Here is a 13,942-nt window from a genome sequence, read left to right as displayed (position 1 = left end):
TAGAAGGTGTTTCAAAGTTGTTCTTTGGACATTGGCTACTTTATCAAACATTTCCTCAAACCTTAGAGGGGAAAGCTTTTTCAAGTGAAATTAAAGTGCATTAGACCAGTGTTAACTTGATAGATATTTGTGTGTGTGTGTGTGTGTGTGTGTGTGTATGTGTGTGTGTGTGTGTGTGTGTGTGTAACTCCTGTCAGTTGTTTGGGCTGCGTTTTATGGGGGTTGGGCTGGTCTTTGGAAATGTGAGCAAACAAACGAAGCAACCTCATGGTGCCTTTCTGAAAATGGAACATTAGAAGACTACCAAAAAATGGTGTCTATACCATGGACTATACTATACTATGTGAATTCTATAAATGTAAGTTTTTCCTACTTGATATTCAGTTTTTGTGTTTTCTGTTGAAACCTTCAATTTGTTTCAAGGAGCAGAGTACATGCTCTCACAGTTACATCATAACATCCCTTTGGTTACATCAGCTCTAGGGGTCATATGATGATGACAAAGCTTTGATTGCACAATCCCAAAAAACGCTATAGAAAATGTACGAAATCGGTAATATTAATATTATATTAATATTATGTTAATAAAAAAGTATTTTGTGGGAGCAGAGTTCGCCTTTTGCATAAGTGCTCATAAAGACCAGGTTGAATAACTGTTAAGTCTCTGCTACCTGTTTGTACATGGAGTTTTTTCACCTATAACTAAATAAATATATAAATAAATACTGCAGGTTGGACACTTATTTGTGGGACATGTATCAGTTGGATTTCGAGTGTCCTTTTCACAGCGCAAAAATTTCCAAGTGTTAAAATAAATGTTAAAGGTGATAGACAAAGATTAGCAGCAGACAACTTGAGAAAGCAGGCATGACTCTGATCGTTGCTGCTATGACTGTTAATTTATTTTAAAGTGTAAATGCTGAGAGTTACCAAAAGTTTTAATACTGCGCTAGAGTTTCATGGTCCACTTCTACAGCAGCTTTTCACTGACGTTATTAATCATCAGAAATATTTAGAACAAAGCACCAAATATTTCTGGCACGAATAAACGCACACATGCACACACACATCTTGTGGGTACATCTAATTGACATAATGCTTTCCCTAACCCTAACCCTAACCCAATCGTATCCCTGTCACTAAAACCACATTTTGAGTCTCAAAAATGCCTTCAAACTTGTGGGACCAGGATTTTTGACCCCACAAGTATAGTAAACTTCCAATTTTTGGTCCCTACAAAGATATGAATACACACACACACACACATATTGTTGCGCAATCAAAGCGTGTTCAAATATACGATTTTATATGACAACATTAGCAGTGCAATGAATGAATCATTTTAAGCTTTTATGTTCAGATACACAAGTCAGCAATAATTACCACTGTCTGGCTGGCTTGTTTGATGTACACAACCTGGATTGTATTTGCTGCAAACATGTATCGATACCAATATTTTATAGACAGGCTGATTCTGTCATAATTATAGAATTGCTGAACAAATTTTAAAAGTATAATTATATATTGAGGCAAACTTGTAAATAAATAAATTCGCCTCCACACTGCTCCCCCTGGTGGATACACAAGACATTACTACTGGTTTCTCAATGACGCTTAGCGGTGTTACTACTCATGGTTGCATCATCCTCGTCACAAGCGGGGGACATCATTAAGGCCACCCATCAGCCAGCAATCGATCAGAATTCATTCGGGAATCCGTCATGATCCTGTCACTGATGAGCCGCCCATTTTAAGTGGCTGCATGTGTAGTTATTACTACGTTCATTGCAGTCAATACACAGTGAGCATCAGAAATCTATCCAGTAATCTAATCTTGGCAAATAATCCTCATGTCTATTCATATGAAAGTAGATGAACGTAATCTAGGCAGCTTTCTCTTTTCATGGTTTCAGTACAGCTCTGCTGTTAGCTGCACACCCAACAAATTGTCTCAGGTGTGACAAATTTATACTGAAGTGTTTTGTGTATTATAAAGTCAGATATGTTTACCATTTATGTAAACATCTAGAATGATACTTTTTCTGTCAAAAGTAAAACTCAAAAGGTCTCAAACATTGTTGTCATTGTCTTACAGTAATAAACGGAGATACTATGGAGACTACTGAGACTATTTATTCAGATCAAGGTTATTAAAGCCTACAACTAAACTAAAAACTCAAACTAGGTTTGAAAAAGAAAACCATTTGAATTGTCTAAAACAAAAAATTAAAAATGACCATTATTTATTGTAATGCCTATACTGATTTTCCTAATCTTAGCTCTGAAACAATTTCCCTCAGGATAAATAAAGTATTATCAATCAATAAATACATGAAAGTAAAAAATTGCAAACTAAAAGTAACACTGACGGTAATACAAGGTAAACTTAATTAAACATTTTGAAACAAGAAACGTCACCCTGTAAACTAACAGAAACTAAACTGAATTAAATACAAAATGTCAAAATGAACTAATTAGAAAACACAAAAACAAAAAACGATGACTGTGGTCGCCTCATAGCTGCATAGTTGTATTAAAAAATAATTCTTTACTTTTTAACATTTTGTGACAATTTTGACATCTTGTACTTCGGGAGGTAAGAGACGATGGAGCTGATCGAACAAAACTGAAACACTGCCCACTCTAAACAAATAAATGATCCAAGATGTTTTCACCCTACTACTTCTTTATGATGTCCAAACCAACCAAAACTCAAGAACAATAATCTAACTTCTGGTAAAAAAAAATCTAACAAGGTTGTGGATTTGTTCTGCAACCATGTACACCGATTCTCCAGTCCCGAGTAACACACCAGGATAGATGTTCCCTATCCTTGAGTTTAGAGGACAAGGTTGGGTAAGGAGCATTTCAGCCTCCAAACCCTGAAGGACGGGCTTTCTGCATAATGACGTCTGTCAAGGTGCTCTTGAACGAACCGACAGTGCCGAGGGTGCTTGTACTGTAACTTTAGTCTTTGTATGAATTCAATTAGACATATAGATGAAATGAAACTGTAATAAAGATGAAGAGAGACAAAGAAGATGATGAGAAAGAGGGATGAGAAAGAAGAAGACAAATGTCAGATGAGGAGAGAGAGTTGAAGAGAAAAGAGGAGAAAGATGGGAAAGAGTATGCAAACAACAAAGTTTGGGTAGCTTTAGGCGGTATTAGCAGCAGCAGAGGGAATATGTGTGTGGGAACAAATTGTCCACAGGAATTCATTAGGCTCGTTGTGCGATAACGAGTGCTTGTGGTTTTAATTGACTTAATCAACAAATAGAATTAATCAGAGATTTCTAATTAATGGTAATTGATTGAAATATCCGCTGGGTCACCACGCGAGCAGCCAAAATTCTCCTTCCCTCTCTCTGTGCATCGCTCTCTTCATTTCTGTCTCAGAATCCTTTACAGTTTGCCCTTGTCTGCTTTCCGCGTTGTCAGGTCTCTCATTTGTTTTTCTTGTTCGTTATGCCTTTATGTAGTTGTCTTTCTTTTTTTTATTACATTTTCTTTTTGTTCTTTCTATTTCTGGTTACCCTCTCCCTGGCTATCGGACTTTGTTTTCTTTTTCACAACATTTACTTTGAATTAGATCGGGTCAGCATGGTGGTTAGCACTGTTGCCTCACAGCAAGAAGGTCCGGAGAGTCTCTGGGTACTCCGGCTTGCTCCCACAGTCTAAAGACATGCAGTTAGTGGGGATAGGTTAATAGGAAACTCTAAAATGCCCATAGGTGTGAATGTGAGTGCGACTGGCTGTCTGTGTCTATGTGTTAGCCCTGCGACAGACTGGCGACCTGTCCAGGGTGTACCCTGCCTCTCGCCCTAAGACAGCTGGATGGATGGACAGAATGGATGGATGGATAGACTGCATCACCAACAGTTTGAACACTTGTGGTAAACGGTGCTTGTTTCTTCGGGTGCTGATGAGAAATGATCCAGGAAGTTTGAGAAGTCCACAAGTTTGAGTTTTATTAATGTTTCTCTGTGTTCACATCACAGTTTATCTCAACTGTCCCTCCGTGTTTGTCAGGCTGTAGTACTTTTGTGGCAGAGAGCAAAATACAAAAAAAGCTCAGGTACTGAGAGGCACTGTTAAATATGTCATTAGATTTACTGTCTAGTATTCAAAACAGGTTTTCTTATAGACAGTGTATGAATTGGCTTATATAGGTTCAATTCTGTTGCTGATTGTTTTGAAGTGATTTTTTTTAGGTGTAACCTTCATTTGTGAAGTACCAGAAAAGGATTTAGTGGAAAAGCAGCCCCAACTCTAATGAATCCTGTTTATTTTAATCCAAGAATTATGGCTTTTTAAAGACACTATAATCAGAAAATGACACATCTTACCCACTTCTATTCTTATGTCTCTGTCTCACCTCTTTTTCAAAGTGCTTTCCACTCGTGAAAAAACACTGACATAGCAACCACAGTAACAACCTCCACTCTCCTCTCTCTGTCTTTTGCTTTTTCTCCCTCTCTCACACCTCCCTGCATCCCTCTCCTCACGGCAGGTCTTGGTAATTAGATTGTGGAGATGAGGAGGTGGCGGAGAGTTAAGAGGATTTTGTTTTTAGGAGAAGGAGATTTAAAGAATGAGAGAGATAGAGAAGGATGGAGTAGGGAAGAGTGAGAGATCAAGCTTGAGAAAGCCAAGGAGTGAGAGAGGAAGAGGGTGAAGGGGGAATTATAGAAAGAGGAGAGCAGATCCTTTTCCTTTTGTTTATCGTGAGCCGGTCACTCTTCCTGAAAGAAAATGTTGAGTGACAGAGATACATGAAGGGAGGGAGAGAGAGACAGAGAGAAAGCAAATGAGGAGATAGTGAAATCATTTGTCTTTTGAGTGTCTCTTCTGCTGGCCAGCTTTGAATATGACAATCTGGAGAGAGATCTACTCAAGCCATTAACAGCTTCTCTTGGTCTGACACTGGAAAAGGCTGTGAAATGGACAATTCCCGATCAGATGCTGAAGGAGCACAACCTGTTCAACACGAAGGACTTAGAGGTTCCTCTGAAACCTCCTTTCAAATTCTTCTCTTTGGCAACATGGACGAGCCAGAAGCTTCGCCAAGGACGCTAATTTTGTCCACTTATTTTCTAAATCTCTGTTTTCTCATTTCTAATTAGGTCTTGTGTTGGTGAAGTACTCATTAAATCAAGAGTGTCTCTTTTGCTCCATTGGTGTTGACACAGTGCTAGTTTACTTCAGTAGATCTCTCACTTCATCTTGTGCTCACCCACAAGTAAGATTTCCTGATACCTGAAATGCTTTTACACCCAACATGTTTGGTGTATGTTAAACAAACTCTAGTATATATTCTTATATAGGACAAATAACTCAACTGGAAGAGATTTCTTTAGCTAGTTTTACATTGCCAGAATTGCCGGGCCAATTCTGCCCCCAGGGCCTTATGTTTGACACCCTTGATCTATGTCCTTCAACTTGTATCGGTAAACTGATTAAAGGCGTATGTTTTGAATATAAGTGTGTTGTGAAAGTTTAAAGCTTTAGCACCAGTTTAGGTAAACTGGTTTACCTTTCTGTGCCGTAAAGTGGAGAAATGTTTTAGGAGGCCAGCACTGCTGTGAACAATCAGCGGTGCTGACTCACATCCGAGCAGCTTCACACTTGGCCACAAATTGTCATTAAAAGTCCCATTTAAAAAAAAAGAGGCAAAAAAACAGGGCAACAACTGGACACACTCAACACTGATTTCCTGATCTAACTTGTGACAGTTATGGAAAAGCAGATCAACAGAATCACAAAGTTTTTATGCAAATGGAACAACTGGAGACCGAGGCAATGTAGGAGCTTCAAGTTGATATCATAGGTGTATCTACTATAATCTCAATGACTTCAACCACAAGACTGAGGCCAAATTTTCTGTAAGTCTTGTGACTGCAATCACTGAAGGAAGTCACGTAGGATTTTCAAATTAGTGCCATAGGTTCATCTGCTAAAAATCTTGGACAAATTCAAATCTCACTGACCTTGACTTAAAGGTCAGAGGTCCACGATCAGGTTTTCTGAAAATCATGTCAATGCGAAAACTCAAGGTGGTGATGTAGGATTTTTAAATTGATACCATAGGTGCATCTACCAAAAATCTTAGATGAGCTCAAATCTCAGTGACCTTGACCTCAAGGTCAGAGTAAGTTTTCTGAAAATCTTGTGAATGTGATAACTTGAGAAAAAGGCAAAGTAGGATTTTGAAATTGATACCATAGGCGTGTTTACTAAAAGGCTGAGAGGTATCACTGTAGAGTCATCACTTCCCAAATGAGCAAATTTCCTGCCTTTGTTTACGATTACCTTTGTTTTGTCTTTTCTATTCCCTCACTAGTCTCACTAGTCTTTTCTCTGTCTTCACGCTTTTGCACATTACCCTCGTTTTCGCCTTCTCCTCTTTATCGACCTATCTCACACTTGCTTTTGGCTTTTCTGTCCATCTCAACCTCCCCTCTACATTCTCCATCTCTTTCTCCGCAGCCACTCTACGGCTTCCCATGTATTTTCGAAGAAAAGCTTTTTAGCAAATATTTGTCCAACTGTGTCTGTAGAGCCCTCTGAGTCAATACGGGCCCAGCCAGGCTAGACCGGTCCAGAGAAAAAGAGAGTGAGAGAGGGGGGATCAGTGCATAAAAACCAGCAGTGCAGAAACAATAGAAACTTAGGAATCCCTCTTTTTTTCCTTTCTGTATGGAAATGAATTCACAAAGAACATAGAGTTTTGCTCTGTAAAGCTTACCAATCTGCAAGCATAACACTTGTGACTTTCACAAGTAATGCAACTGTTGGTATACCGCTCATATCCATGTTAATGTGTTTTTAAAGGTGTTTTTAATGTAGACAAAAAGAGCAAACTCCATTTGCATTTTGCAGTTAAAAATGAACACACATAACCTTTATCATAAATTCTCCCAAAGAGAAGTTTGTTGCACTTGCACTGACAAACAGTGAAGTTGCGTCTATTTTTCCTGGTACCCACATATAGTTTTCCTCTACATGTTTTTCTTGAGACGTGAATCTGAATCTGTTTACTTAATTTCATGTCATGGTGGGAGGAAAGTGTTTATTTTTGTTAGTTTTTTTTCTTAGTTTTTGGATCATTATATTGTTGCTTTTAACACAAGCAGATAGCACTCACATTAGTCCTGCCTACAAGGCTCTTCATCAATTAATTAACAAGGCAAATATTCATAAAGTATTATAGCACCAAGCACCTCACACTGTTGGAGGCGGCATCAGTCCTCTGTTGGTAAGTACACCAACGTTCCCCCAATTTTTTCAAACAGATTTTTAGTTATCTCTTTTTTAGTTATCTCAATTAACATACACTTTAACAGCTATTCATTTCTTTATGCTTAGCAACTGTTAGCTAACAGTTTATCTATACCGTGAGCTAGCAACACTAATAATAAACAGGTCATTTCATCTCAGATTATCATGTTTTTAGAACATTTTCTGCTCAGCACCCTCCAGTTGCCCATTTTTGAGACGTACTCTATCTACCATTTCCAGACTGATATTTCAGGTTAAGTTTAAATAATACTAAGAGGCATTGAAAACTCAAGAAATACTGAAGTGGGCCCTTGAAATGAGGGGGACAAGGTATAAAAAGGGTTCTAACTTCTACACTGAAATGTATGCAAATGAAATTTGAAGTTTTGAAAGTCTTTTGAAGTTTAATCATTTCTGATTTTTTTATTTAGAATTTTACACTATGAAGCAGAGGGGGAACAACGTGTGTCTTTTCCCAAACATTTTGGGGGCGTTATATATGAAAATGCTACATTGTTCCATTTTTATGACCTCCAGGACAATTTGCATGGTTATAATAAGATAAGATAAGATAACCTTTATTAGTCCCACACGTGGGAAATTTGTTTTGTCACAGCAGGAAGTGGACAGTGCAAAAGTTATGAAGCAAAAACTAGAATACAATAAGAATAAATACAGTACACAACTGTACAGAATAGAATAAAATAAAATACTATATACAGTAGAATAAAATAGAATAAAATATACAATAAGATAAAAATAGAATACAAATGCTATATACAACTGAGTAAAAATACAATGATGCCAGAAGAGATTATTGCACATTAGTGTTATTGCACATGTGTGGATGTGTGCGTTTGATCAGTTAAGGTCTTTGTTGTGGAGTCTGACAGCAGTGGGGAGGAAAGACCTGCGAAATCTCTCCGTCCCACACCGTGGGTGCCGCAGTCTCCCACTGAAGGAGCTGCTCAGTGCTGTCACAGTCTCCTGCATGGGGTGGGAGATGTTGTCCAACAGGGATGAAAGCTTTGCCGCCATTCTCCTGTCACTCACCACCTCCACCGGGTCCAGAGGGCATCCTAGAACAGAGCTGGCCCTTCGGATCAGCCTGTTCAGTCTCTTCCTGTCCCCAGCAGAGATGCTGCCGCCCCAGCAGACCACACCATAGAAGATGGCTGAGGCCACCAGAGAGTCATAGAAGGTCTTCAGGAGTGGGCCCTCCACTCCAAACCACCTGAGTCTCCGCAGCAGGTACAGCCTGCTCTGCCCTTTCCTGTAGAGGGCGTCTGAGTTATGAGTCCAGTCCAGTTTGTTGTTCAGATGAACACCAAGGTACCTGTAGCTGTCCACAGCCTCAATGTCCATACCTTGGATGTTCAGTGGTTGCAGTGGAGGATGCTTGTGCCTGCGGAAGTGGTTCTCGAAAACGAAAAACGTTTGTTTGGATTAAACAGTCCACTGATATTTTTGGTTTTGGGTTACAACTTGACATATTTGCTCAATCCAGCATAAAAGTTGAATCAAAATAGTATAGTAGAATTTCATGTTAAGAAGTATTCTACATATTTAGTTTTTCATCTGGACTGTGAAAGTTTTAGTCAGATATGAGATGACAAAGCAGAACGCCCACTGTGATTTGAAATGTTGCTTTTACAAAAATTATTTACAATTTCCAATTCATAATTTAAGCTAGCAGCTATATTTCAACTGTTAATCGGTTATGTTTGGCTTTACTGAGTTTTACTCCTGGCCTGATATGTCAGCAGTTAATCGTATTTAATATCAATTTATTTAATTTAATAATGAATTCACACTTTTCCCATACCGCTATTCTTCTGTAGCGGTACCCCCACGAGACATTTGTTTCCCTAGTTGAAAATCCCTGGTCTGTACTATAACAGTTTATCCATTGTTCTGCTGTGCACTAGACACTTATCAGAAGCCTAATAAAAGAAACTATATTTAAACTCTATTATTAAACCTTAGGGCACAGTTATATTGGGATATAGAGTGAATCATTACACAGTCTTTCTACATGACTGTATTGATTAAGTATTGAAGCAAATGAGTTTGCAAGACATGGTTGAGTAGACAGCTCAAAAGTGGGTCTGTTAGCCTGTTAAATTTGTTTGTGGATGGCAATAAATTGTACACCTGTGGTAATCCATCAGGGAGCAAACTGCTGGTTTTCTGTGGAGCAGAAAGATCTCCGATCACAACTGAAACAAACGGACGGACTGGTCTTCACTGCCCAACGAGTGATATAGAGAAGTTTTTCACATGCTAAAAAGCTCATTTTGAAAACATTTCTCAATCAGCGTATTTGGTTTTCAAAGTGTTGTTCCAGCCCCAATCTAGTTTAATACGTCTTCCTGTGCTTCCTCCGTGCTGTCTGCTGCACTTATTTGGCACGGAACGAGTATCACTCAGTCGTTTCATTGTTTAGAGCCTCCTCCCTCAATGTAATACACACCTCCTGTTTGGTATAAATTTATCTGCCACCCCACAAACACACACGCGAACACACACTTGGCTTGTCCTCTTGATCCTGTCTGCTGTATTCTGCATCCCCATCTTCTGTTTAGACAACCAGGCAAGCCACAAATATGCTAAACTGAAGAGAGCGGGAAAGAGGAGATGAAAGACGGGAGAAGAAGTGTTGAGTGTGTGTGAGAAAGAGGCAAAGTGTGAATGTGTGCGCACGCAAGACAGAGAGCGAGAGAGAGTTAGAGGGAGAGAGAGAATCCCATTTCATTGTAATAGTGTTTAATATTTATTGGAAAAATGTAAAGAAAATGTAAAGGAAGTGCTTTTCAGCGAGCAGGCAGGATTAGCATAAATAGTTTGGGGCTTGGACGTGCTTGGTCCCTGCCGCAGAGGAGTAAGGCTGTCCCCTCTATTCTCTGTCTCACACACACAGAAATATATGCATATGTTTGCACATACACCCACTGCTACACAAACTTTATGCACAAGCCTGCATGAGTAAACACTGAAACATGCAAACACACACACACACACACTGACCTTTGAGTGTGAAAACTCATCAGCATATAGTGATTTATAATAGGCACTGCCAATCCTTGTTTCTTTTTTTCTCTTTTTTTGCATTTATTAGACAGAAGCCGGGAGGGAAGCAGAGAGGGGGAATATTGGCTGTTGTCATTTATTTTATGCACTGTTGCTGATGATCAAGGATCTGTGTGCTGAATTTGACTTTATGCTAATAAACTGTAATGAATGACCAGAATTTAACTACAGTGAAGTGCAGCGAATGTAGGTCTTCTTGTTTGATCTTTTATTGTTAGAGAAATGAATAATTCTGGTTTATTTAACGTTTGGGGTGTTATTTTCATAATCGTGTCCATAATTTCTCCCTGTGTTATTAATAATGAAAATGCACTTTACGTGCTTCTTGACATACTTTTAAGCATAAACACATATTACAGTAAAGTAAGAAGAACTAACAAAAAATGTAAATAGTGTTAAATCCGATAAATAATTAAGAGAGCATAGTGTTGCATGAAAGAGGACGCATATGATTTGTCTTTTCCTTTTGGCAGGAATCTTTAGGGGTTGTCAGAGCAACTCGTCTTTTTTTTTATCTAAAAAAGTAGCAGGAAAAAAACGGAATATTTTAGACCTTAAATAAACAACTACTGCAATAAAAAATGTTGGTATGGGACTTTTTTGTATCCAAAAACTGAACCAATTTAAGGTTTGAAGTTGGAATTTACATTTTTTTAAAGGAAATGGGGAGCTTAGCTAATGTGAAACAAACCACAATATCTTTTTAATTCTGACGAATCAAACTGGTCATCTAAAAATAGAAAGCGTGCAGATCTGTATGGTGGGAAAGAGATCTAAGAGGTAAGTGAGTTCTCTCATGCACATTGTTCTTTACTTGGTCAAACACAGTGTTAAGCAGAGCAAGGCATTTCAAAATTATCAGCTCCCCTGATGCTCACAGTCAAGTCCTTTTTGCTGGACCTAAGCACCTCTAGACTTCATGGTGTTCTGGCACAGACCTTGGTCTTCAAAACACCCGAAAAAAGTCAAATGGCAGTTAAGTCTTGGCTTTCTGCAGGCCAGTTAAGAAAGTTCACTTTGGGCTTCTGGAAGTAGTTCTTCACCAGGAGCGGTATATGTTTTGGGTCGTTGTCTGTTTGGAAGACAAAACAAACACTCAGACCCAGTTTTCTGCTTTTCTTTCAAAATCTCTTCCTTCCACCTTGACAACATTCACAGATTAATCATGACACTGATTAGCAGTTTTTACACTTACTTCTTGTACCTTCGTGTGATTTTCCAACCTCTACAAGAAGTGTGAACTAATGAGCTGACGCTCAGCATTTCTTGTTGTTGTGCAAATGAATTGCTTTTTCTGACCTCCCTTCCCTCTCCTCGTCTTTCTCTTCCATGTTGACATCCAGCCCCTGTGTTCGGACATTCAAACCCGACGGCGTGGGGTCTCCTCTGTTCTGAAACTGTGCCAGAAGCTGCTACAACAGAGCCAGGTGGGTAAAGGAAAACACAACTTAGATGACGCCAAAGTAAAAGAACTGTGAATTCACCTCACCAGCAAAAGACACAAGTTATATACTGTCTTACTCACAAAATATACTTTAGAAATGTTAAATTTTATATTTATAATTTTTATACTTTTGAAACCCTGAGAACAATAAATGCTATTGTCAATTCTTACAACAAGAATTGTTGTAAGAACTAAATCGATCTAATCCCCACCCTAAAACAGTCGGGCCCCATGGCTGAGGTGGGCCCCGATGCGGAGCAGCACAGAGAGGCCCTGCAGCTGCTGTCTATCAACCTGGAGAGAAGGTGGGAAGCGATCGTGATGCAGGCGCTGCAGTGGCAGAACAGACTGAAGAGAGAGCTGGGAGAGCAGCAGGTTAGAGCGCTCTGACATTTACACTTTACATCCTTCATTCTACACTGCAGGCAGTCAGCTGACGCGCTGTTACACTCAGTGAGCATGTCAGCGTTTGATTTGATGCTAAAATGTGCCGTGAAAGACAGATGGTGCCGTGATTGAAGCCGCGGTGTTTTGGTTATGGAATAATCTCTATAACCCGAGACAGTGTCATAATATTTTGTGAAATAAGCATCAACTCCTGAACAAAGCTGTATTTATTTTTTCCTTAGGTAACGCCCCCCCCCCCCCCCCCCCCCCCCCCACACACACACACACACACACACACTCCTCCTCCTCCCGTGTCAAACATACACACACACCAACCCCCCCAGGCAAAATTGTGGAACAAAATGAATGTTATTAAGGTGTCTGTAACAGTTTGGCTGTGGTTAGATAACATTTTCTCTAAGGCTCTGTGTAGCAGTAAAAGAAAGATGCACTAAGGAGGATTTCAGTGCCTGGACTGGAGTTTGTGATCAACTTTTAAAAATAAAATAAGGCACAATTTCTGATGGCTTCCACAGATCCCGTGGTAGTTTTTAAAAAAAATATAGATTATTTTAACCTTTTTTTTAAAATTTCATACTCTATGACGATTCTGGCAAACATCTGTTTGTGCTTCTTTGACTGGTGGATTTCCCTCAAGGTTCGAGCCATGGTTTTTTTTTGCTATGCTGATAACTCACTGCTATTAAATTGCAACAAAACTGAATTTTTCCGAATTTTCTCATTTTCTTTTTTCAGTTCTGTATTTCTCTTGTTCTACTTAAGATAATTTGAATTGTGCATAACCAAAACACAAGATGATTTGAATTGACACATATTTTAGTTACGTTACAGTAACTCACATTGATGGTGAGCTGTTACTGTCGCATGTGTCTGATGCCCACCTACCACTTCAGGGTATTTTGAGTAGGCAGTCAAACGAAGTTACTTTCTCTTATAGCTCACAACTGCTTGTTCCTTGTTTAGCTTAATACTAAATTAAGCTACCAAGGTCTGTAAATAAGGAGGGCATGAAGCCAAGCAGCTGGAGAGTATTTGGACCATTCCTTATGCACATTCTTTTTTGGCTGTAGCTCAGGAGGTAGAGCAGGTCATCTAAACGGTAAATGGACTCAGGAATTTGGGGTTAGTGGTTCGATCCCTGGCTCCTCCAGTCTGCATGTCAAGTATCCTTGGGCAAGATCCTAACCCCAAGTTGCTCTCCGATGCTCTAGGAAGCACTGGATGTGCTCGCGTGAATGGGTGTGATTAGGTGAATGTGGCATGTTGTATAGAGCGCTTTGAGTGCTCCGGGAAAGTAGAAAAGCGCTACATAGAATCAGTCCACATCTTGGCTTACAGCTTCAACGTGCTCTCTTGCAGTGTATATTTGAAATTCACCTCACTCGCAACCGGTTGCAGTGAGATGGCTGCCCCTCCCTGAGCCTGGTTCTGCCAAACTTATCTTCCTGTTAAAAGGTGGTTTTTCTGTCCCACTGTTGCCAATTGTTTGCTTACAGGTGGTCTTATTGTTGGGGTTTTCTCTGTATTATTGAGGCAACTGCTGATGTGATTAGGTGCTTTGTAAATAAAATCTAATTGAGTCTAAGTAACAAATCATTTTGGTTGAAAATATAGTTTTTTTTTCACTGTAGTCAAACAAAATTTAAGATTTGGGACGTAGTTTAATGAAAGTGGTAGTTTTGGTGGCTACTAACTCAGCTTGTTAGTAGCCAGCTCAAG

General features: G+C 39.3%; 1 protein-coding gene across 5 annotated transcripts in view; it reads left to right on the top strand.

Moving 5' to 3' along the window:
* akap6 (A kinase (PRKA) anchor protein 6) overlaps positions 1–13,942 on the top strand; it is a 218,854-nt gene that overhangs the window by 180,992 nt on the left and 23,920 nt on the right. For all 5 annotated transcript variants that reach the window (XM_025901263.1, XM_025901261.1, XM_025901264.1 and 2 more), the window contains 2 exons: positions 11,715–11,798; positions 12,038–12,190. In XM_025901263.1, coding sequence (XP_025757048.1) covers positions 11,715–11,798; positions 12,038–12,190 — 237 coding nt within the window. The remainder of the gene's footprint in view (positions 1–11,714; positions 11,799–12,037; positions 12,191–13,942) is intronic.

This window comes from Oreochromis niloticus, linkage group LG19, assembly GCF_001858045.2.
Source record: "Oreochromis niloticus isolate F11D_XX linkage group LG19, O_niloticus_UMD_NMBU, whole genome shotgun sequence".
Taxonomy (NCBI): domain Eukaryota; kingdom Metazoa; phylum Chordata; class Actinopteri; order Cichliformes; family Cichlidae; genus Oreochromis; species Oreochromis niloticus.
Note: the sequence above shows the minus strand (reverse complement) of the source record. Positions and strands in the feature narration are given on the sequence as shown.